This window comes from Salvia hispanica, chromosome 4 (assembly GCF_029641045.1).
Source record: "Salvia hispanica isolate PSC_SH4W2 chromosome 4, Shi_PSC_v1, whole genome shotgun sequence".
Classification (NCBI taxonomy): Eukaryota; Viridiplantae; Streptophyta; class Magnoliopsida; order Lamiales; family Lamiaceae; genus Salvia; species Salvia hispanica.
In genome coordinates, this window is record NC_142695.1 from 44,687,028 (window position 1) to 44,713,274 (window position 26,247).

General features: G+C 35.6%; 3 protein-coding genes across 3 annotated transcripts; 1 reads left to right on the top strand and 2 right to left on the bottom strand.

Annotated features, from left to right (window-relative positions):
• The first annotated feature begins 7,419 nt into the window (after positions 1-7,419).
• LOC125191714 (E3 ubiquitin-protein ligase CSU1-like) lies at positions 7,420-9,295 on the top strand. The gene is made up of 2 exons (XM_048089121.2): positions 7,420-7,773; positions 8,453-9,295. The coding sequence occupies exons 1-2, from the start codon at positions 7,535-7,537 to the stop codon at positions 9,126-9,128; spliced, it is 915 nt and encodes a 304-aa protein (XP_047945078.1). The 5' UTR covers positions 7,420-7,534; the 3' UTR covers positions 9,129-9,295.
• A 2,722-nt stretch (positions 9,296-12,017) lies between these two features.
• LOC125192977 (uncharacterized) lies at positions 12,018-13,403 on the bottom strand. The gene is made up of 3 exons (XM_048090664.2): positions 12,719-13,403; positions 12,565-12,629; positions 12,018-12,290 (listed from the first exon to the last, which is right to left on the bottom strand). Coding segments are annotated over exons 1-3 (537 nt in total). The 5' UTR covers positions 13,190-13,403; the 3' UTR covers positions 12,018-12,289.
• A 7,987-nt stretch (positions 13,404-21,390) lies between these two features.
• Positions 21,391-23,095, bottom strand: LOC125191769 (Octicosapeptide/Phox/Bem1p family protein). Its single transcript, XM_048089181.2, has 2 exons — positions 22,772-23,095; positions 21,391-22,654 (listed from the first exon to the last, which is right to left on the bottom strand). Exons 1-2 carry the CDS (start codon positions 23,010-23,012, stop codon positions 21,642-21,644), a joined length of 1,254 nt encoding a protein of 417 aa, XP_047945138.2. The 5' UTR covers positions 23,013-23,095; the 3' UTR covers positions 21,391-21,641.
• Positions 23,096-26,247: the final 3,152 nt, after the last annotated feature.

Sequence of the window (26,247 nt, forward strand, 5' to 3'; positions counted from 1 at the left end):
TTTGTCTTAATTTCAACAAAATCATTCATCTTTTACAAATAATAAATTGATTACTTAATTCCATGGAAAAATTATAACATGCCCCTCATCAAGTTAAATTTCAAAAAGGAATAGCTAGGTAGTGTGAAATTAATTAGATATGAGATTAATTGAATTGAATGGAAAGGGAAAAAGGAAAAGAAAGGAAAGAGTTAAAAATTGAAAAAGAAAAGGAATCGAATTCGGGGAATGCAATGATGAATGGTTGGTCGCTTTCTATAATAAGGCTTGAGGTACAAGCCTCCAATTCACACCTTTTCTGCAGATTCTCTCTTTCATCTTTGCCTCAAATTCTTCTTCTGACACGTATCCTAAATATTCTCTCTCAGCTTCTGAATATACCTTCTGTTTCCTGCTTAACAATTAGGGTTTGCATGTCAACTATAATTTTTTTTAATTTTCATCTTTTGACTAAGCTATTGAAATGGAGAAATTGAAACAGAAGAGAGAATTATCAATGAACTACACAATGTTAAGTGGTTGGATCAATAACATTAGTTGCAACTTATATACTATTGAGCTTTAAATTAAATTCGACTTTAGTTTATAGCTAAAAAGGTTACAACTTGAGATGTCTTATGGTTGGCGTTTCACACGGGTGCATGCATGGTGGCACCATTTTATTTTTTAAATTTTAAAATCTAGGCAAATGATTATATTTTTTTAATTTTCTTCTTCGTTATTTTATACAGTACTACTTTTGTTTCTTTCAATCAGGTGATAGGCGCTGTTGATTTATCCGACTCATTTTACATATACAAATATGGAGTATGATAAAAGGGTTTTTTTGTCTCTGTGAAAAAAAAATAATTATGACCAACTTTTTAGACAATTTTGTAATTCCAAACCCACACATTCCATTATAATAACTTTTATTATGCGAATGTGTCGATTTTTATTTTATTTTTGCATTAGGTTTTTTTTATCTTAATTTCTCAACCCCACAAGCCGCCATCACCATTATCTGCCCTTATTGTCACAATTCATCGCCACCAAGGCACCAACACATTATCAACAGCTTGCCGGATATATTTATAAAAATGAAGAACGTATTCGAGAACTTAATAATTCAAAGACCAAATTCACTTTGCTCCTTCTACTATAGACAAGTTATGATTCATTTAATTTAGTTCATTTAATTTTTTTTATTTTTAATTAACTTTAGATATTAAAAGCAGCCTTGTATAGTACTCCCTCCGTCCCATTAAAGATGACCCACTTTCCTTTTTGGTATGTCTCAACCAAGATGACCCATTACTTAAAATGGAAACCCCTTTATCTCTACTTTATCCTCTCTCTCTTACTTTACTCTCTCCATTTAACACACAAAATAAAGTTGCATAAAATCCCGTGCCGCCCAAGAAAGGGGTCATCTCCCCTGGGACGGAGGGAGTAGTAGTATATTTTAATTTATTAGATGTATTCATCCATTTCATATCGATGCACAGTCTCGACTTCGATGATATATGGGACCATAGAGGAGTGATCAAACGTCCATATTTAATAAAGAAATAAGTGAACAGGGGCATTTTTGGAAATAATAATTTGTCTCATATTTCATATGGATCGTGATTTTCATAGGATATTCCAGATGATTCTGATATCATTCCAAATTTCACGATCAACTTCATCCCAGATTTCATGATGAATTCTTCCTCATATTTTGATTTTTTTCAACTAACAATCAATTCTGCATTAGATTTCACTCAAATTGCGATCAATTCTACGTTAAATTATCACATGAATCGCGATCAATTCTAATTTGTTCAACTTGCGATCAATTCTGAAACAGATTCAATCTCAAATTGAGATCGACTCTACCTCAAATTACGACCAGCCTCTGATTTTTAAATTTGATCAGAGTCTATGGCTAATAGATTTCACGTCTTCAATTGAATGTGGTCGATCATCCCAAAGCTGCCAGAATTGCGAACCCATTGTGTAAACTCCATCACGATCATGTGTACTCAATACCAATTCTGGACAAATATTACTTCGATTCAGATTCATCATCTTCGAGAGAGGATGCAGAGAATAACTCTAAAGAAAAATTTTGAACTCTTATAAATTAATCATGAGATGATTGAAAGTGGTGCACTTATAGTGATGTATATTACCTTTACAGTGAAGTATATTACCAGCACAGTGAACCATATTATGCTTATAGTGATGTAGCAAATCATATTGTTAAGCATACCACATAGTGAGTAAACATGATCATACAATTTATAATTAGATCACATTGAGGAAGCTGGAATTGCTACATATCAGACGTTGCCAAATCCATTAGGTAAAATAGAGTTGATTTCTTGGGATTTACCACCAGACCGGACCAATCAGGATATGAGAATATACTTCACTATATGAACAATATACATATTATATGCTCAGTATACTTCACTGAAATGAAAAAACGGTACATTATAAGGCATGCATAATATACTTCACTATAATCACAATATACATCACTATATGCACAATATATTTCACTGAAATGAAAAAAAGGGTACATTATAAGGCATGCAGAATATACTTCACTATAATCACAATATACATCACTATATGCACAATATACTTCACTGAAATGAAAAAATGGTACATTATAAGGCATGCAGAATATACTTCACTATAAGCACAATATATATCATTATATGCTCAATATACTTCACTGAAATGAAAAAATTGTACACTTTAAACTATATTCTTCACTGAAATATCAAACATCATATTTTTAGTTCACTGTGTACATGTTTTAGTCCACTAAACGTGAGTTTTATTTCATTATTAGCTTATTATTAGTTCAATTTTTACTGGTTTTTAGTCCAATGCGTACATGTTAAGTGAGTTTTATTTTGTTGCAAACTTGTTTTAGTTCACTTCTTACATATGTATAGTTCATTGCGTACTTGTTTTAGTTCACTACTATAGTTGTTCGCTTCGTACCAAAACTTATCAGATCACAATTTTAAGTTGTGAACTATATTTTGTTAAATAATTAACAAGTATTCATATGTGTACTAAATAGATTGAACAAAAAGTGAAGTATGTTGTGTATATAGTGAAGTATATTGAGCATAAAGTGAAGTATATTGTGCATGTTTTATAGTCTACTGTATTTTTTATTTTCAATGAAGTATATTGTGCATATATTGAAGTAAATTGAACATGCCTTATTGTTTACTATTTTTGTCCCTACAGTGAAGTATATTGTGCATATAGTGAACTATTATATGCTTATAGTGAAGTATAATAACTTTACAGTGAATCACAGTGAAGTAAATATGTTCTATAGTGAAGCAAATATGCTCTGCAGTGAAGTAAATAGTCTAACATAATATTGAATTTAATTGAAACGAATGAGCTTTATATTGAACTAAATGATACATATTATGAACCATATCAGTTTCATACAAATGATCATGAACGCTTGAAGTTTAAAATTATTTTTCCACATCTATGTTCGTGTTGTTGCTACATTCTTGATAATGTTTTGATGTTGTCGCCAAGTTATTCAATGACTCATGGTTTGTTTCCGACAACATTAATGCGCTGCAATTCTGTGCTCTTAGCTTTTGGAGTATTCCCTTGCTGCTTCTTTTAGGCAATACATTTCCAATCTTGTTCCCGCTCACCATAGTAACAATCATCATATACTTCACTCTAAGGTCTATACACTTCACTGAAATCAGAAAACACAAAACACTATAAGACATACATCGTATACTTCACTCTAAGCATAAACTGAATCACTGCAAAGGTAAAATACTTCACTTTTAACATTTACTACTCTTAACCCACGTGCGATGCACGACGGAATATTTTTTTATCATACAATTTTAAATTGTTAATCGATTAATTAAAATAAGAAACAATATAATTATATACGATTTAAAATAGAAAAATATACTACTATGTAATAAAAATTCAATAAATATATACTCCTCAATTCATTTTACACCTAAAGACATTAACTTAAACATATTTAAAATTGAATTGAGACAAACACAATTATTTGGACAATGATAAAGAGACTACATTAAGTGTTGACATTTTTGAAAAATATGTTTAAAACAATCCTTCATATTTCTCTACTAAAAATAATAAATTGTGTAAAGATGAAGATAAATACTATGTATATTTGAGTTAAGGATGTTACAATTCTTCTCTCTCTAAGAACTGTAAGAAATATTGAGATAAAATTCTGGAACCATATACACGCGGTACTCTAACTTTTGTAATCAAAGGAAAAAAACAACAATAAATGAAATGGAAATTACAATGAAAATTAGTCAAGAAAAACCATCTTTCCGCAAGACAAATTACATCACGGTTAGTGCTCTCGGATTGACATATTTTCCCCAGAGATAAAAACGACTTCCTCCTAACGTATATAACATCTCAAACCTGCTAGGCACCTATAAACTTGACAGGGCTCCAAAATCGAGCAAAACAATGTTCCTAAAATGTGTAATAAAATGTTGAGAGCTTGAGAGAGAATGAAGAATGTTTTGTTAGTGTGTATATTGTATTTCATCCACAATTCTATGCCTTTTATAGGTACAAAATTAGTAAATGAGAGATCATGGAATTAAAACATCATAATTTTAAAATCAAGACAATATAGGTTACAAAATTTGTTAAATGCTCATTATTCTATTTAAATATTTGTAACCACCAATGAGTCATTGTAGTGCTTTAAGAATTAGTCAAATGCTCATTAAAATATCTAAATAAATATTCATGAGTTACTTAAAATATTCAAATTGGTCCATAACTTATAAATATTTCAGAATAAGGACAAAACATATAAATATTTCAAGAAAAGGCCAAAACTCGCCTTTTATATATGTATAGATTAGTGCACTATAAGCAAGGATCACAAACACTTCACTGAGATGAAAAAAATAGTGCACTATAAGCAAGGATCACAAACAAGGTAAAACACTTCACTTCACTCTAACCATGGAATACTTCACTCTATGCACATTTTACATCACTGAGATGAAAAAATAGTGCACTATAAGCAAGGATCACAAGCACTTCACTCTAAGCATCGAATACTTTACTCTAAGCACGTTTTACTGCATTGAGATGAAAAAATAGTGCACTATAAGCAAGGATCACAAACACTTCACTCTAAGCACGTTTTACTTCATTGAAATGAAAAAAAATAGTGCACTATAAGCACATATCACAAACACTTCACTCTAACCATGTATTATTTCACTCTAAGCACGTTTTACTTCCCTGAAATGGAAAAATAGTGCACTGTAAGCAAGGATCACAAACACTTCACTCTAAGCATGAAATACTTCACTCTAAACACGTTTTACTTCACTGAGATGAAAAAATAGATCGCTATAAGCATGCATCACAAACACTTCACTCCACATGAAATACTTCACTCTATGCACATTTTACTTCACTGAAATGAAAAAATAGATCGCTATAAGCATGCATCACAAACACTTCACTCCACATGAAATACTTCACTCTATGCACATTTTACTTCACTGAAATGAAAAATGGTGCACTACAAGCACGGATCACAAACACTTCACTCTAATTATGGAATACTTCACACTAAGCACGTTTTACTTCACTGAAATGAAAAATAGTGCACTATAAGCAAGGATCACAAACACTTTACTCTAAGTACGTTTTACTTCACTTAAATGAAAAAATAGATCACTATAAGCATGCATCACAAACACTTCACTCTAAGCATGGAATACTTCACTCTAAGTACGTTTTACTTCACTTAAATGAAAAAATAGATCACTATAAGCATGCATCACAAACACTTCACTCTAAGCATGGAATACTTCACTCTATGCACATTTTACTTCACTGAGATGAAAAAATAGTGCACTATAAGCACGAACCACAAACACTTCACTCTAAGCACGTTTTACTTCACTGAAATAAAAAAAGCAGTGCACTATAAGCAGGGATCACAAACACTTCACTCTAAGCATGGAATATCGTAAATTAAAATTTTTTAAAAAAAGTAGGAATGACTCATGATCGGAGCCTTGGAGTATTCTGTAAGGACCTCCGGTTGCATTTTCTTTTGACGTTTAAAACCTTCAAAAAATGAAATTTAAATCAGCTGAAGAAATGTTAATAAAAAAATGAATTCGAAATTGGTAGGACAACTTACATTTTGAAAAATCTTTCTGATTTGAGTCCATTATTCGACGACGGAATGAGAGAATTGGATGTTGAGGAAAATGAAATGAGGCGACGACGACGGCGGAGTGAATCGGTGTTGAGGGTGAGAATTTGAGGTTTAGATAAGAGGAGAAGAGCGATAGCAGGCAAAAAGAGAATTTGGAAATGAGAGAAATGAGCGTAGCAGCGCACACCGGCGGTACAGTCGCGGTGAGGAGCTGAGCGAAAGAATTATTACAGAAACACCAAAGAGACGGAAGAGAAGAGTGAGAGTGAACGCAGTAGAGGAGGCGACGAAGATCGATGACGACGAACGATTGAACCCTAGATTTTTGATTGGAGGATTGGCGAAATGATGAGAAGAGAAGGAGAAGAGTCGCGCGAGGATGAATTTTGAAAAATGATATGTTTTTCAAATTTAACTCAACTTTCATTTGTTAAATGACAATTTTACCCCATCATCTTATAGTGAAGTAATTCATTCATATAGTGATGTAAAATCGGGATGAATTTCAAATATTACATGGATGAATATCTGCCCTTGATTTTCTTAATCTTGTGGCTAATATTTGTTCTCTAGTTATGTACTTAATGGACACTTCTGGGACCATATACGACGTCGATTTATATATGTTAATAAATATGCACATAATTTCTTCTTAATATTGTTATAGGTGTGAACATGTGAATATGATGGAGCACATATGAATTTTTTTGTTCAACATGGAAAACAGAAAGTTGCCAACTGTTTGGATTATTACTTATGCAGTCTTGAAATCATTCTAACATGGGATGGTCAAGCAAGATATCACCAGGAATAAATGAGAATTCTCAAGATATTCAAAATATTCTTAAACGTCTAAAATCCAACAAATGGGCTCGCCGCAGAAGGATTGATACCCATGAGTTCATAATAAAAGCACTGATAAGTGATTGAGGGTGGTGAACGTGATGAGAATGATGTGAATTAAGAGAATGAAAGAGTGTGAGTTTAAATTTTGGAATAAATTAGAATTTAACCAAATTTTGGAATAAATTAGAATTTAACCAAATTAATTTAGGTGAAGAGTCTCATTATTGAATTCGGTTGGGCCAAGCCCATTTTCTATATAGACGCCCAACGTGGCCTGGTATTCTGGGGGCCCAATTGGCATCAATTCTGAATTTCTAGTGACCTGTTTGGATTAACAGCTTTTCCCAAATTGCAAAAAAGATTAGTCTCGTTCGATCCAATCTAGGGTTTCTTTCCCTCGACATCGCTTTCCCTAATTCCCCAAATTGAAACCATTCTTCCGAGTTCTTGAATCTCAGATCGCCAATTATGCCTCAGAGACACTCGAAGAACAACAACGATTTAGCATTCTTCACGTACGATGAGAAGCGGAAGCTAGGGTACGGCACGCAGAATGAGAGACTGGGAAGGGATTCCATCAAGCCCTTCGACACATGTTCCCTCTGCTTGAAGCCCTTTATTGAGCCTATGTCGTGCGGCAAGGGCCATGTTTTCTGCAAGGAGTGCATTTTGGAATGTCTTTTGGCACAGAAGAAAGATATTCACAGGTCACCATCTTTACCTGCTATGTTTATGCATTCAATTTTTTTGTTTTAAATGCTAATTGCTTGAATATCGGTTTAGTTGGTTCACTGCTGTGTGCTAAGTGAAGTGCAATTTTTTTTGTTTTGCTGATGACCTATCATAGTGGTGTAGAATCTGTTCAATGAGTTGCAGTTGTTGATGAATTCTATATTATTATCTAAGCACTGTGTTTCAAGTATATTGGTGATTGTTATTGACTTAGGATGTCATCCCATCTTGTTTACTATTGATTCATGTCTTCATCTTTTTAGTTTCAATGTTTACTTTTCTTGCTCAAAGCAAGTAAGAAAGGATTTGTTCAAATTGAAGAATCTCTTGACTCTTAAGACCACCTTGCTTTGGCTACTTTCTGAGCCTTACTGTTCTGTTTATGCTGTCAGTCAATTTCTACTCAAATCTGCCTTACATATCTTGGATTGGTTATGTATCATATCATCTATTTTATGTTGTAGTAAATGGATAACACTCTATCCCATAAGTAAATACGAGATTTTGGGAAGTTACCACTTAATTGTGTTCGGGATCCTGTTTTTATTGACTTCTCTGATCAATCGATTGAGGACCGGAGAGAAGTTTATACGGTACAGAGTAGTATATTTTTTCTTGTGATTTTATATTGAAAGAGATTTGTACCAAATGCAGGAAGTCAGCCGCCCATGCTGCTCAACAGAAACAGGAAAAAGAAGACGAAGAGGAGAAGCTAATGCTGCAAAAAGCTAGAGAGCTCGATGCATTTGATCAGCAGAACCATGGAGCGATACCTCAGTACAATGATAAGAACTACAATAGTGACAAGAACGGTTTCCATGGAGCCAACAGTGTAAAGACAACTTCATATGAAGAGGAAGCACTCCGTACGATGAAGGCATTTTGGCTACCTTCCGCAACCCCTGAAGCTCCTAATAAAGTACATGCCCCGTCAACAGACACAAAATGCCCTGAAGGGAACGAAAAACTCAGGTTGAAGACACTTTTTCCCTTGGTTTTCATAGAAGACACTAATGAAGAGAAGAGATCAACTTCTCTTGACAAAACTTATGTCTGCCCTAGCTGCAAGGTGACACTAACAAATACACTTTCACTTGTGGCCTTGAGTTCTTGCGGGCACGTCTTCTGCAAGAAGTGTGCTGATCAGTTTGTTGCCGTCGATAAGGTTTGTTTAGCCTGTGACAAGCCTTGCAAAGAGAGGCATCTTGTCAATCTTGCCAAGGGAGGAACTGGTTTTGCAGGCCATGGGGATCATCTCGAAGCCAAAGACTTTAAACATTTGGGAAGTGGGTCGGGCCTCGGGCTCGTGAGACCAGCAACCAAGACTTGATCTTGAGATTGTATAGATACAATTGGAGTTTGTTTTTTAGGAGTACTATATATTTTACCTTAGTATGACAGACTATACTACTATATGGTTTCATCTTTGTTGTAATGCAATTATTCCCCTCAACTGTGCAAGAGAAAGGTGCCACAGGTTGTATTTTGATTTTCTAATTCGTCTACTGCAGCTCTAGCTTTCTCACGTGGAGTAATATTTTGATTTAGTCATAATTATGTAATCGTTGCACTAAAAGTAACCATTGTTTGAGGATAATTCATTTTTAAGTTATTTTATTATAAATTATCATTAAAATGCTATCTAACTATTTTTATTTAAGCTGAATTTGTTATATTATTTGTCAAATAGGCTGACACGGTGACACCACCAGAAAACAATATTCTTCCAACTTCAAAAATGATCCGAGTCTTCTGACCGTTCAAGTTTACGTTGTAAGCAGAATTTTAGATACTCACATTGCATGTCAAAGTCTTCTAACTTCTTCCACGTTAATCTCGTTTTGCACTCTTGAGAAAAAATATTAAAGCTTTCTATTTTTATATTCATCCTCCTAAGGCCGCATGAAATAAATGGGTAATTCGTCAAACCCCCTATAAATTATGGAAGCAGAACAAAATGTGAAAAGAGAATATGAAAATTAGGTGGTTAAATTTTAAAGAGATAAAGTTTAATGGAGTACTATTAATCTTGAAACAAATTAATGTTTAGTAGCTAATTTGATATAAATATTATAATTTAATAATCTGTTATGAAATTAATCCTACTTTACAAGACATTTCAGGTTACGACCATAATTTCTTAGCTCAATCATTAAACGAACCAAAATGATTTTGACATAAAATTTCAACCAAAACAAATCATATTCACTGCAAGACTCTCACCAAACTAATAGCCGGAAGGGATCAACTAATGCTTTTCCTAAGACATTTGCTCATACATTAATAATAAATTTACACGTGTATACTTTTTGAAAAAATGAAATATAAATTAAATCCTATGTGGCATCTTTTCCTCCTCTCACACCCCGCCACTCAGACGGCAAGCTCCGCTATCACAGAGGTCAAACCCGCCTCCTCTCCGCCGATAGCTCCATTTCGTTTTCCGCTCAGTACTTTCTCGCAGTTTACACGAACCTATCTATAATCTCGATTGCGTAGAATAATTGATTCAGATTTAGGTTTTGTATTGATTTTATTACTCGTGTTAATTCGTAAATTAAAGAGCTGTTGGTGAGGATGGGAGAGATGTGTGGATCATCGGTAAGTTTGAGGTGCCAATTGCCCGTGGATGATCTGGACGCTTTGATTTCGATCACCTGCGATGAGGATCTAACCAATCTCATCCAAATATACGACCCTGCCTTTAAGATCAGAGCCTTCCTCTCCGTCAAAAAGGTGTCCCCGCCTCCAGAATGTCCGGCCTCATTCAAACGGATCACGTCAAAGCCACCGGTGTATCCTACTATCAGCCGGAAAGTTACTGCAAAAATTCCTATGTATCACTATCATTATCAACTTATCCACATCTACAACCACTTGCAATAGATACAAATCATCAATAGTTTGGAAGGGGGTGAGAGAGAGGCAGAGGTGGTGTTTGGCTTTTGCCGGCGGCAATATGATGTTCAAAAGGTTGAGAGTTGTGGGAAGATGAAATGAAAGTTGAATTCAGTGAACGTGGAGCGTGAGGGGAGGAAGAGATGCCACATAGAATTTAATTTATTTTTCATTTTTTTAAAGAATGTACACATGTCAATCTATTATTAGTGTATGAGCAAATGTCTTAGGAAAAGCATTAGCTGATCCCTTCCGACTAATAGTACATCACAACTTTGACAAGAAGGTGGCATGGCAAGCTGAAACATCAAGAATCACAATTTCACTCTTGAAGAGCTATTCATCAGTTATACTCTTCAAGAGTGCAGAAAACGCGACTGAACATATAGTGTGCCACATCAAGAAAGTCGAAGATACATTTTGCTTTTTCCAATCTCATCATCAAAAAATGCACATAAATTTCTGGCATTACCAGTTTATAAGCTCTAGCAATAATGGTGGAGGCTACTCAGTTCATACTAGGTTTCGATGAGGTAAGCTAATTTTTTTCTTAAATGAGCCAAAAAGGAAATACGAAAGAAAGAAAACTTTAAGTTCCAAACAAGCAATGTGCCTTCTTATATGCTCCATATTTTAGGATGGTACTTACTTCCTAAGCCATTCTTCTCAGTATCTCTAGTTTCAGATATAAAACAGTCTGTTGCTATTCAGCATATCTTTAGTATTGTGCTCACAACATGCTACAACATCCACTAAGCCAGCCATTCAAGTTCAGAAAGATATGTTAAGATTCCTGCTGCAATGAATCATCTAAGTGATTCTCTGGGATTAAAACTTATTTGTTGAACATCACATTGAAATGCAGAGTAACATACTTCATCAAAACCACCTATAGTCTTACAAGGATAGATACAAATATTAAGGTTCTAAATAGATCGAAGATCTATTCTATTAACTAATCCATCCACATTCAGATAAAACAGTAACATGTAGAAATAAATGACAGCTACTACTTACTAGCCACGAATTATGCATATAACACGGAGATTGCTAACAAAAGCCCAAACAGAGGATTTACAGCACATTTATCATACACTTTAAGCCGATCAAGGGAAGTTGCATTGCATGAACGGACATAAATATACATACTCAAAGGAACAGAAATCATATAAATCATCTTTGAACAACAGGGATTAGATAAGTATAACAACACATAATACTAGCAAAGAACCAGGCGCAAGAAAGCATAAACATGAGCATTTCCAGCTCACATTATGAACACGTTAACATGGGAAGTTTCCATAATAATGTTAAGCGCCTCTTAAAGCCAATATGGTATTTGCATTGCAACAAATGCTGGATCCAACTAATTCATTCACAAAAAAGCTTAAAGCTTACATGATAAAAGTGAACCACCGCTTAAGCCCCTAAATTCTAGATAATGCCCAAAATAAGCTACCGAAGATAGAAATTAAATACTATATATAACCATTAATCTGTTTCACCATAACTGTCATCCTTGTTTGCACCAATACTATACCTCTACCAAGGAACCATTTGCTTTATAATCTTCATATCAACATCGGATCTACCTCTGCACATCAGATTCTCAAGCAAGTTAGGGAAAATCAAACCAAACCAGTTCAACTCAAAAGAAATTGAAGATAATGCAGGCAGCAACACAGAGTAAACATTCAAAAACACCAATCCAGACAAAAGCAACCACAATGCCCTTATTCCTGATGCATAATTAAACACTAATCCATCAATAATTGTTGGAATTTCACACAAAATAGCAGCACACAGTTCCATAACATGCATGCAGAAGAGCTTCAAATATACAAAGAAACGGGAAAATCAGGCCATACCAAGACATCATAACCCGATAAGAGTCGGCCGCAACTCCAACCAAATACAATCCAGGAAATACACCCTGATACAAAAAGGGGGAAAATGAAAACCCTTGTAAGAAATCAAAATATCAAAATCAGGAATATGTAAATGTATATGTAGATGACATACTTCAAGTTGTTTCTGAACATTCTTAGGCCACTTTTTGGGGCGGCGGGCGGGCTTGCCTCCGGTCAAGGCGTAGACATCCTCCTCAATTTCTTCCCTCGACAGAGAAATCCAGACCTTCCTCTTCGAGTTGCGCTCAACGCCGCCGCTCTGGTGGGCCCCTTCCCTCAGCCGCTGCGACTTGAGCGCGTTGCTGCTGCCATCATTGTTCGCGGTGTCCTTTTTGGAACTCGACGCCGCCTTGATGGGCTCCTTCCTCGGCCGCAGCTTCCACGGCTTGGCCTCCTCCTCCGCCGCTGCAGCGTCGTCCAGCGGTGGCGGCGGGTGCTTGGGGTCGGAATCGGGGTGGTGATCAGCGGAATCGCGGCGGCGGAAGCGGTGGTTGTGGGGGGAGGAGGAGTTCTTGTGGGCCCATTTGAGGTGGGGGAGGGAGAAGTTGTGCAATGGTTGCGATTTCACAGGTGGTGCCGCCATCAGATATCACGGCATCAATACTTGAATAAAACCCCTTTTTTTGATGGAATTGTTGCGGTCAGTAGCGGAAAATTGTGAGGAGTTTGGGGGGGATTGGGGAGGTGCTTGCGGCGGAGGGAAGCAGAGACGCAATAAAACAGAGGAGTTTCTAATAAAGAATTTTAGAGAGAGAGAGAGATAGAGAGAGGCGCAATGGTGTGTGGGTTTGTGTTCATTATGCGGTGAAACCAAGTTATAGTATGTAGGAAGGAAGCCAAGCTAAGCGTTTGGTTTTTTTTTTAAGGTATGTTTGGTTGAGACGCAAATACTAATGCTTTTTAACCCTATTTTATCACAAGGGTATGTTTTTAAAATTAACCTTAGTTTATTGGATGTGGCCAATGTAATACTACTATATATTTATCAAAATCGAACACTCGCTCTCTATTCGATTAACCCATTTTATTAATGTTAATAGATGAAAATTATAAGGGCATAATATGTACGAATGATATGAGAATAAAAGAATACCGTATGTTTGATTCTTTATATCAAGATTGAACTACATATTTAGGCCATATAATTATTAGAGCATCTGCAATGGGCGGTCGCCCGTCATTGCAGCTCGTCCGGCACGACGCTGCTCTTAAACAAGAGCATGTCTGTGCCGCTGAGCATCCTTACGTGGCGTCTTGCGATTGGCCAACGGCATAGCCGTTGGCAAATTTGATATTTTCTTTTTTTAAAAAAAAAAATTGAAATTAATTAAAAAAAATATTTTCCTACTTCCCAATAAATTATATCCGTTTTCTACACACTTTTAATTTATTTTTCAATATTCTTTTCCCAAAATTCACATTTTTTTCTATAAATACCCCACTTCAACACAAAAAAATTCTCATCACACTACACAATTCTCATCTATTCTCTCATCTAAACTCTCTCATCAATTCTCTCATCAATTCTCATCTATTCTCTCATCTATTTTCATCTATTCTCTCATCTAAATTCCCACCACACTACACAATGTCTGACTCTGGCGATCACCCATCCGGCTCCCGCGGTTGGAACCACGATTGGTTCGGCTCCGAGCCATTCCCTAGTCCGGAAACGCAATTTTCGGCCCCTCCTCAAACCCAAGGTTCTCAAGTTCCGGGTGGCTACCGGCCTTACCCGATGGACGACCAAGATGCCCCCGATGGGCGATACGGGTAGGCACCCGAACTCGGATCGGGAGGGAGCGGCAGCTCTACTCCTACTCCTACTTCCACTCCTACTCTTACTCCTCCTACTCGTGGTACCCGCACCCGTACACTTCGGATGAGATGATGCAGATGTTCAAAGCATACTTGGTAGTCTCCGAAGATCCGGACGTTGGCACGAACCAAAGCGGGGAAACGTTTTAGTGGCGCATCACTCGTCTGTACAATGAAAATCGGCCCAAGGGAACCATCTATCGCAATGATAGTATGATGCGCAATTCCATCTACAGAGCCAACTACGCAATCGGTAAGTTCCAAGGGTATTACCTCCAGAAAGAGCGGTCGGCGGGGAGCGGCAAGAGCGAGCTCGACATCATCAGTGCCGCCTTGGCGACCTACCAATCCTTGAACTTGAAACCGTTCAAGTACCTCAGGTTATGGCAGGAGGCGTGTCATCATGAGAAGTATAGGGGTGGTGTAGTAGCATCCTCCTCCAGCTCCTTCAGCAAACGGTCGAGGTCGGTAGCCCTATCCGACGGCGCCTCCGATGAAGTGGCTACCCAGCTTGTCGGAACTAACTTGGGTAGCCCTGACGCTGGCCAGAGCAGTTCCCGCCGGCCGCAAGGAAAGAAGAAGGCGACGACCAACCGTTGTCGCGCCCCGACTCCATCCGCCCCCGCTCCCTTTGTGCCACCTCAACCCCCAACCAACTCGTTGTGGACCCTTTTGGGTCAACTCAATGCGACCGATAGGTCTAACATGACTCCCGACCAACTTGTAACACATGTGGCAATGATACGGGGTCTCCAAAGAACATTGGGGATAGAGGACTAGTCTTCCACGGGGTATTTTTTAGTCTTAATTATATAATTTTTAATTTATAGGTTTTTAATTATGTATTTTTTTTATTTTCTAGGATTTTAATTATGTATTTTTATTTTTTAGGATTTTAATTTTGTAATTTTTATTTTTTAGGATTTAATTATGTATTTTTTATATTTTAATGTATTTTTATATTGTAGAAATGTTTTTAGTAATTAAAGTATTTAAATTGAATAATAGAATGGTGGGACCCTTGAGCTTGTCCTTGCGGAAGAGCATGGATGTGGGTGTTGTGCTATTGCCGAAGGACAAGGAGTAAAAGTGGGTCCGGGCCCACCTCCGTGCTCTTATTTAAGAGCACGGATGGGGATGCTCTTATGTGTGGGCCCTATACATATTAAAAATCATTTGTGGACCTTATATTTGTGCGTATGCACGTTTTAAGGTTCTTTTCACTTTTTGATCTTTTTTCAGACTAATAAGAGCACGGATGGGGATGCTCTTATGACGAATGTTTGTGGGCCCTATACATATTAAAAATCATTTGTGGACCTTATATTTGTGTGTATGCACGTTTTAAGGTTCTTTTCACTTTTTGATCTTTTTTCAGACGAAAACACCCCCAAAAGGGTAGAGGGCAAATTTGTACTCTATTTTCTCGCTTTCCTCCTCCTCCTCCTTTATCTTCCTTTCATAGGTTCATCAATGAACTTGAAGCTATTGATGAAGCCCATTAGCTCGCGGAGAATGTAGAGCAAAAGAACGTTGGTTCTTGGAGTGAGCTACTCAGAGCTCCGGTCACCGGCATACATCACTTGGGCTTACCAGGATGAAAGCCCGACCAGTGTAAAGCTATAGGGGTAATAATTTCAAGACAGCGGTACAAGAATATGGGGTTTGAGGCTTAAAGCCACACTCGATAGAGCTAAAAGATTATCTGAAGGATACTATGAGGCACTTCTTAATGTATTCCTTAAAAGAGTTCAGGTAAACTAAGAAAGAAAAAATGTTCATTTTTTCATTAGTGGTAACATATGTTTATGATTATTAACTCATTTGGAGATCGATTCGATTATGGAAAGTGAAGCTTTTAGGAAATGCCTTTGGGATTTCGGATAACACTGTTAGGGCATATGATAAAGCTGAGATTCGTGCCGTATGATACTCCATTTTTTTTTATTATGTATCTCTACATGGATGATTAAGTAATCATTGTAGCCATTTAATTTTCGACGGGGAAATACAATGTGATTTTTCACGTTTTAAAAGTGTGCACCCTTCATCTGAAAGCTTTTAGATAGGTTCTCAGATCTAAAGGCTGAGATATTCTTGTAAGTTTGTAACTGGAAATGTTGCTGGAACCCTCGTCTAGGTTTTCTGTCTCGTTCCTCGTGGCATAAATTTAAATCGCATGCTTTTATAGAGAAACATGCTTAAGTCATTTCCGGAAAGAGGAAAGAGGAAAAAGAAAGAAAGAGAGAAAATAATGTACAAATTTTTCATCTACTCCATTGGTTGTGTTTTCGTCCGAAAAAAAGGCCAAAAGTGAAAAGAATCTTAAAACGTGCATAAGTATAAGTATAGAGGCCGCAAACGTGCATCGTGACAAATATATGGCTTAAATATGTAGTTCACTCTTATATCAATGATTTTTGAAAACATGTGACATCATTAGTTTTGAAGTGAATTACAAATTACATTTCTAGACATTTGAGTTCTAACTTTTTCGATTCCCAATGAATTTTAATACTACATCCGTTCCACAATAAGTGTCACATTTTGGCATTTTCGGTCTCTCCCACAATAAGAGTCACATTTCACTTTTACCATAAATGTTAATTAGACCTCACATTACACCAACCAATTCTACTCACCTTTTATTATGAAACTAATATATATAAGTGAGACTCGTAATCCACTAACTTATTCAACTCATTTTTCTTTACATTTCTTAATACTCGTGTACATACTAAATGTGGCACTTAATGTGGGACGGAGGTAGTATCATGTATAGTTTTCAACATAGGAGATAATCACAATTCATATTTTTTTTTAACTATTCTTGAAATTTTTTTCACCACGTTATCTACAATTTCGATAATAAGGGCACATGTCTGAATAATCCATTTTACCTTTTCTGTTTCCAATGCTATCGACTGATAGACATCTGATTTTTTGCAAACATGTATTTCTTTATCTTATAATCCCCATTCAACAAGATAATGACCAAACCCACACGATTAGTCAGTCCTAGGTAAAACTTATACCAACCTAGCTCTGAACATTATGTATTTTTGTATCTCGCATGAAGTAAACATCGATTTGATGTAATGAAAACAAGACTATGAGGTTTACTTAAAGTCCATGTTGGTTTTTGCCCTAGAAAAACTGTGTGGGACTTGATCTTAAAAGAGGTGTTTATTAGGACCCATAAGAGCATCTTTAACGCGCGGGGCCGGGCAGCTGTTGGGTCCCGGCCCGCGTCACGATGCGTTGGAGGAGCGCAATTTCCGGCCTGGGCCAGTCCCGGGGACGCAGCCGCGCCCGGGGGCCATCCCGAACGCGCGTTAATCGTGCCCGTGCCGCACGCCCAACATCCCAGCCCGGCGTTGGAGGAGGAAGAAGAGGGAGGGGGAGAGGAAGAAAAGGGAGGAAGAAGAAGAAGAGAGAGAGAGAGAGAGAGGGAGAGGGTCTACGTGTTTGATTTTCAGAATTAAAATTTTTTTTCCCACTTTTTTTAATGTTCTAATTTTTAAATTATTTTAGTTTAAAATTTATTATTTTTGTATTAAAAATGAATTTCTCGTGTTATAATTGCTCAATGTTTTTAATTTTTACAAATAATATAGGCTGGAGTTGTGAAGAGTGTAATTTAATAGTTGTGGCTTGGGATGAGGCCTGTAAGGTTAGAGGAGTTGCGATCTCAGACTCAAATTTGAGGGAATGATGACGTGGAGGGAACTTGGGGCCTGAAATTGGGACGGGGTTAAGGATGCTCTAATATGTAAAGTGAGATAGGAGCACGGTTAAATGTGGTGGCGGTTACTTTAGCTTCTCTCTGGTTATGTCACCCTAAGAAATTTGGTGACGACACTGAGAAAATATATAGTGGTCAACCAGTTGGCAATATGATGTGGTACGTCTATTCAATAAATTTATGACAAGTGAAGAGCTATATATGGAAACTAACAAATATAAACTAATGACTACTCATAATTTTAAAATATTCTATAATACTGAAAAATTTCCAAAAACTTATTAGCGTATAATTAGCAATTTTTAATATTTAATTTTTTCTTAATAGCATTTAAGAAATTCAAGATTTTTTTAAAAAAAATTATGAAATAATATAAAATATTAGTTACTATAACATAATACTAGTTAGAATAATAACTTATAAATAGAATTATTCATATAGTTTATTTACTTTACACACAATATATATAATCGTTTATTTATTAGTTTAATTTATATTAATTCTAAAATATGGAAAATTTATAAGCATCTCATGTATGTATATACATAATACACATACATGAATATTCTAAAAAAAAATTATACTCTATAGCTAATAGAATATTCATATATTCATGGTAGTGGATTTAATTTAATAAATATTGACTACGTAGATCTTATAATTAATATATTACTAATTCTATTACACAATTCTATTCATAAATTTTCATGCTAATTATTATGTTATAAAGAATATTTAATAGTGTATTATAACTTTTTTTTTAAATATTGAATTTCTTGCATGCTACTTATTAAGAAATTTTCAATATTATAGAATATTTTAGAATTATGAGTAGATTTATTAACATTTGTTAATTTCCATACATGGCTCTTTACTTGTCATAAATTCATTGAGTGGACATACCACGTCATATTGCCAAGTGGTATGTCTTGACCACTTAAATATTTTCTTGATGACACTCCATACATGTGTTAATAATTATTTTGATTTTCATTTATTTTCGTGATTTAATTCGAATGTGAATTTTTTATATAGGCAAATAGAGAAATTTAATGGTAACGTCATGATTGAATCGTACTCGAATCTAATAACTTTATCACTAGCTAGGTCAACTCACACACTCTCTATCAGTGGCGGATGCAGCGTATAACAAGGTGTACAACTGCACTTGTACCCCAGAATATAATTTCTTTATGCCGAATTTAGATATCTTAATATTGTCGCTTAAGTGACCTAAGTGGTGAAAAAGTTGGTCTTCTCGTATTTAGAGTAGGGTTTGATTCCTTATTGTTCAATTTTTAACTTTTATCATTTTCTAATGCATTTTCTTTTTTAGTATTTTAAATGTGAGACATTATAGCAATTTTCTATCGACTTTCTACTTTTTAAGTGATTGTAATTATTCCTATTTTGGTTAACCTTTCTTAGTTGTGGTAGTACTATATTTTAAGGTGATATATGGAGTAGCGTTTTTTCATCAATATCTAATATTGCATTTTTGACATTTGAGTATTTTTTATCATATTTTAAGTTATCGTAATTATTTTTCGCATCCTTGATTTCAAAATCTTAGATCCGTTATTGCCAACTAGTTTTTTTTATTGCAAATATACCAAGAAGATAGAGGAGAGAGAAAAAAGGGAGGCTATAAAACACTGGAATGTGATTAAATGAAAACTCTAAATATTGTACAAATGCAAAACTATGATTTGGACCATTGAAAAATGGCAACAGATCACAAAAAAGCATCAACAGGAAAACATCAACAAGATTTCAACGGTAGTCAATGATTAATGTTGTGTTAATATTGTGTTGATACTGTGTTGACATTAAAATCTTAAAATTTTATAATGTGTTGATATTGTATTGAAACAGTGTTGAAACTATGTTGAAGAGTTTTGAGTTTGTATTGCATTTTATCACTACTTATAAAATACTATATATAAAAAAAAATTAGAAGAATATGAGAGGCGAGAGAAAGCAGATAAGACAGTAGTAATATGATCAAAATAATCCATCATTGTTGACGGGTGTTTTAGAAATAAAAAATCACTAATCATATTTAATCAAAGTTTTTTTAAGTATCGCATAAATACAAGTGAGAAAGTAGTACATCTGTACATATGCTAAATTTAAAATTCTCTCCATTTTTTACCCTCAATTCAGTTAATTAAAAAGATGCGTCATGTATTAAATTTGAAAATTTGCAGAACAGACAATATGTGAAATGAGTCATTTTCATAAGATGTGCAACTATAATATCCACATTTATGAAAGGTAAAAATTGTAGGAGTATCTCTTTATTTACTACTCCGTATAAATGTATAATGTAAAGACAAAGATAACGGGCTCCATCACTAAAAAAATAAGTAGCTACAAAGTTGACTTCTAATTAAATCTAATAGAAGTAGTTTGTTATTAAAATTCATTTATTTATTAAAGGAAAAGCAGCTATTCATTCAATTTATGTCGCGTATAACATTTTTAAAAACAATAAATCTATGACCAAATTTTGTACAACCACATTCTTATTTATTTGACAAAAAAATAGGTTTATTTATGAATTTTACTAAAATATTAGATACATATATAGTACATGGAAAATGCATAATATTGTGGTTATATATTTATGATTTTTTATAATTTTTTTATTTTTTTAGAATTATATATGTAACTAGTGCCTATTTTAATTCAAATTTTAAAAATAATAAAAAGAAAATTCAAATATAAATATAAAAAATGAGGTTAAAGGCTAATAAGTCTTTTTAACTTATCCACTTACTATATTTATAATTTTAATATATAACTAATACATCAAATTATTAATATAACTTTATTTTGGTTGTACAAAATTTGGTTGTTTATCATTACTCTTTTAAAAAAGAAAGAATCGTGATACTGCAAGTTATGACATTAAAGAATAACACTGACAATTTAGCAAAGAACGTGCAGAAAATCCAACATATCACGAAAACTAAAAATCGTACGTAAAAACTTGCATTTTCACTTTTTTTTTCAGATCGTGGAATTCACAATGTTGTTTTCAAATTTCTACAAAGAGTCGATAAAACAATGAAGTTGAAAGGTTATTTATATATTAAATAAATGATAATAACTAAGTTTATTTAAATAATTTATTCCTTTTTATTAGTGGGATCCATTAAAGTTAATTTTGTCTTAAACAAAAGGTAGCGATAGATCACACTCATGTATATATGCACTTCACCCAAAAAAGAATCTATATTTAGTTCTTTGGCATCTGAATTATTGTCTATACAATTTGATCCAACAGCAAATTGAATTATGAGCAACAAAATCCTATCCACATATTAACCACAACCCAAACCAAAGATATAAAACATTCTTATGTCCCACCATAACAAAAATGAGTATCATCAAATAAACATAAACATTTGAATTCCCTTCCCCATTTTGCAAATCATTATAGGTTACCTGATTTTAGACCTATATTTCATGATCCTTGGGAGATCCGACCCGACATCATGTCCGGGCCGGGTGCCTGTGCCTCTTCCCCTCCGGGCACACCCATACCCGGATAAGAACCCGGAACAACGGCCATGTTCCTCGGCGGCCCGTTATAATAAACCGGCTGACCCGAATTATCAGTGATGAAACGGGTGGGCACTTCATACGGCCTCACACCCGCTCCATACACGTGATTCATGCCCGGATATCCCATGGGTACTTGACCCGATGGAACCGGGTACGACTGCAGAAACTGTGCCCGGATCGGAACCTGTGGAACGGAGGCGTTGGCGGCCTGCACGTGACTGCCGGGCATGTAATACACCGCGGGCATGGGCTGCACCTGCGGGTTCGGGTAGTGCCAAACGGGTCCACCCGAATACCCGGTTGGTTGAGAGGCCATTTTATCGTGCAGCATTTCACTCTCCTTTATATGCTCTGCAGCCTGGACCGGGTTAACGGGTCGGGTTTTCACGGGCGGAAGATCCGGAATCATTTGTAAGTTGGGTGGGGCCAGGGACGAGGATGTGGAGCAGAATGGAGATGAGACGACCGGGGCGGGTGAGCCCGGATCCGACATCGAAACGTTGTCGTTTGGGAGGTTTTTGTTCCTGAGTTTGGTGCTGCCCTCTTTCAACGCATCGTCGGAATTATCCAACCCGAATAAGTAATCCGGCACTTCGGAGACGATCGAGGAGACCTCGGAGCGGCCGCGCTCGAGAACCGAACCGGCGGTGGGTCCGCCGTTGAGAACGTCGACGAACCAGCTCTCGCGCTTGGCGGAGCCGTCGAGGAGCGAGTTGATGCTGGAGGCTCTGGAGTCGTTGAGATTGTCGTCGATCGGGAATAGGAAGAGGCGGAGGCGAGCCGATTTCTGGCTCTGGCTCAGGCGATCGTACTCCTCCATCATGTTCTCGACGTCCTCGTCGGCGGTGACGGTTATCAGCGCGTCGAGGTCCTCGTTGGGGAGCTGGTACTTTATGCTTATGTTGGTTGTACCTATCGAAAACCGTTTCAATTGGATCAAAATCAAAATCAAAATCAAAACTGAAATACAATTCTTCATCGCAGGCAGTTCAATTCAAAAATTGAAATTGAAATTGAAAATTAGTTTACCGGAAAGCTTGGAGAGCTTGGAGAGGAGAGCGGCGAAGGTGGTGTGGCGGTGGATGGCGACGATGCGAGTGTCGCCGCCGAAGTAGCGGAGCTGGTTGTCGTGGGGGCGGGGGAGGATTTTGCCGCCGAAACTGCACATGAAGCGGACGCGTGGCTGCGGGGCGTCATCGTGGAGGTTGTGGTGGTCGGAGCGTGGGGTGGAGGCGAGGGAATCGGCGGGGTTGGAGTCGAGATCGGCCATGAATCGGAAAAGGTGAAGTTAGAGAGAGAGAGAGTATAGTAGCGTAGGAAGAAATGGGAAGAAAGAATGTGTTGGGTGAGTGGTGGTGGGGGGGAATATTAAAGCGAAGGTAGCTGTCACAAAACCACCATTTTTATTTCTGACTGCATATTTTTGTCATGGACGGAGTAAACGTACTTCGTCAGCCCCACCCACTCACATACGCAAATTCATTTAAATTGTTATGCTAAATGACACTGAAAATATAATTAAAATATTAGTATTATAGATAATGAATATCAGCTTATTATAAAAATATATTTACTTAAAATAATATGAGTGGTAAATTCAAACTGAAAAAACATGACAGTTGCAAAGAGAATAGGTAATTATGAAAACGATCTTGTTTTTTTTTCTGATTATTTATCATAAGAAATGTTACTATTATAACATGCTAGTAGTACACAAGTTTGCAAAAACCGTCTACGAAAAAATAGTTTTATCTATACGAATGTGCAAGAAGAATGTACGAGAGGAAAAAAAATAGTGAAAAAAATTTCAATATATAGAAATTAGAATACTAAAATGAAAAGGTTACACTTTTTTTTGTACACGGATAGAGTATTTTAACATAGAGCACTATAAATTTAATTCATAGCACATAGAGTTTGCATCTTTTAGCACCGTAAATGTGAAAAAATATCATTTGAGTTTCTTTTTCTTTTTTGCCCATGAATCCTAAAAGGCGCAAGTAAGCTAGCTAAAACCATCATCATCGACCGATTTCCCTATCTAATATTAGCAATGTAGAATTAATACGATGCTTTCAACATTATAACTAGTGTCTGCTAGACTGCTACCACTGTTTTACGACCAAAGATTAAAAAGAGTCACCCCTTCGATATTCCTTATATTCTACTTTCGGTCCAAAAATTTAATCCTACATTAACTATCATGTCATAATTGGAAGTCGCCTATATAATAAAGACAAACTTGTAATTTATGTCATAATTTTAGTCAGTATACTTATATTGATCACATGGAACCCTCGAAATCGGACCATTGGTAATGAATTAAGCCGTGCGACATTAGTCATTCATCTCATTTCTTACTCTATTTAACTCTATATTCGAAATTGAACCACTTGTAGAGAATGGATTGCCTTCTCTCTTAAGGATATCTTACATTTTCTGCAATAATTTTACAATTATTTATATACATATTAAATACAGTATATAAAAAATTGCAAAAAATGGAGGATCCAAAGTAATACTCGTCTGCTATTAGGAGTTTCAGTTCACTTTTATTATAAATGATAGGTAGACTTCATATTTCATTCACGTTTTTAACAAAACTAATAACAAAACTAATACTCATATAAAAATGGATCTCGACTATCTTTTTTTCACTCATTTTCCTTTACATTTCTTAAGATTCGTGTTGAACTCAAATGAGACTCCTAATGTCGGACGAAGTTTGTGGTGTCAACCACAATAATGTATTTGTGATATCAAACTCAATGAACAAGCTCGTTGTAAATACAGAAGCAATATGGTAAACCAATGGCCATCGTAGCTTACCAGGCTACCATTAGCTGAGAGAAATTTTTTTTATAACCTATGTCTTGGTGTAACTGCGTGGATCACACGTTCGGATCGTCCAGCTATGGACAATGATATATATTGTACGCCGTTGATAGAATGTACTAGTAATACATCCTAGAAAATTATTCAGAAATGAATCTTATAATTTAGGTTTTAATATTTGCTCTTGGGATGTCAGATGTAATCATGTGACGATCATGCTTGGAGATTGATATGGATTTTCAAAAAAGATGAGGAAAAAGTAAACAGTCTTATTTTGTACATTCAAAATTGAAAATAAACTTGTTAGAACTATAATACTACTACAACAAAAAAAGATGTATAGCATAATAACTCCTAGTAAATACTAGTACTAGTATTAAAACAAAAAATCCAACAAATTTATGTAATACAAATTTGATGAAAAAAGACCTGCATTAAAAATTTAATAATTAAATAGCACTAAAAATTTAAAGTAAGTCCGATTCAAAAATAAATAAAAACTTTTGCCTCAGACTCGATTGACTTATGAAAAAATAGATTATTCATTTTTGTTTTGACTTGCGCTTTTTACTATCCCGGTCGAAATTCTACTTCTATAGAGTACGAATTAGGCTTTGATTAACTGAGTATAGTAATCGCTCCATCCTCGATTAACAGTCACATTTTTCCATTTCAGTTCGTCCCCAATTAAGTATCACACTTCATTTTTACTATAAATAGTAAGTAGATCTCACATTCCACTAACTCATTTCACTCACATTTTATTATAAAATCAATATAAAAAAGTGGGTCTCACATTCCACTAACTTTTTCAATTAATTTTTATTTACATTTCTTAAAACTCATGCTCGATCAAAATATGACTCTTAATTGGGGACACAAGGAGTTTATTCTTAGAACCGAAAGAGAAGAGACCCAAGATTCGGTTAGTGTCAAATGTCATACTCCATCAATCATTAAAAAAGTGTTCCTTAAGAGTAGTATGAACTTTTCTTTTTAAAATATATAAATAAATATATCATTATATCAGGGGGCATTAAGGTGTTTTTGCCCCTTTAGTGTCTATTTCCTTTTTAATATCATCCATTAGATTTAATGGATGGACGGACTAGATGATTCTTTGATAAAGGATCCCGTGTTGCATTATTCGGCATGATCTGTGCATTATATGGGTATAATTGTAAAACTACAGTAAATCTAACGCATTTCAAAATGGAAGGAGCGAGATTTAAGCAAAATTTTCATAGATACTCACTCTCTCTCTCATTCCAACTGTCTCACTCCTCAACCCACGACAAAAAATCGTCTCCTTTAATTCTCCTTCATTTCCAAACCCTAGCCGCCACGGAAATCAATCCAAGCTTCGATTTTCACGGATTAACCAAGCTTCCGACGCTGTTCGTCAGTCGAAACCTCAGTACCGTCGCGCTCAACCATGAATTTCAAGACCACAACAAGGTAGGGTTTATATGCTTCGACTTTTTGTAATACCCAATTTTAATTATCGATTTTCACCGACGAAACACCGCCTAGTAGTCGATTCAATGTTTTCTCTCAGACAATATCACGGTTGGGACACGCATTTTGGTCGATATTTTTGTAAATCATGAAATTGTCTGCATTTTCGTTAGGGTTTTGTACATAATTGAAGCTTTTATTTAATTACCGGT

Bases quoted from the DNA above. Each gene is read 5' to 3' on its own strand.
- LOC125192977 (XM_048090664.2), bottom strand. From the start codon at position 13,189: ATGGCGGCACCACCTGTGAAATCGCAACCATTGCACAACTTCTCCCTC. The intron at 12,630-12,718 runs GTATGTCATCTA...TTTTTGTATCAG, and splicing joins ATGTTCAGAAACAACTTGAA to GGTGTATTTCCTGGATTGTA.
- LOC125191714 (XM_048089121.2), top strand. From the start codon at position 7,535: ATGCCTCAGAGACACTCGAAGAACAACAACGATTTAGCATTCTTCACG. The intron at 7,774-8,452 runs GTCACCATCTTT...TACCAAATGCAG, and splicing joins CAGAAGAAAGATATTCACAG to GAAGTCAGCCGCCCATGCTG.
- LOC125191769 (XM_048089181.2), bottom strand. From the start codon at position 23,012: ATGGCCGATCTCGACTCCAACCCCGCCGATTCCCTCGCCTCCACCCCA. The intron at 22,655-22,771 runs GTAAACTAATTT...GGTTTTCGATAG, and splicing joins CAAGCTCTCCAAGCTTTCCG to GTACAACCAACATAAGCATA.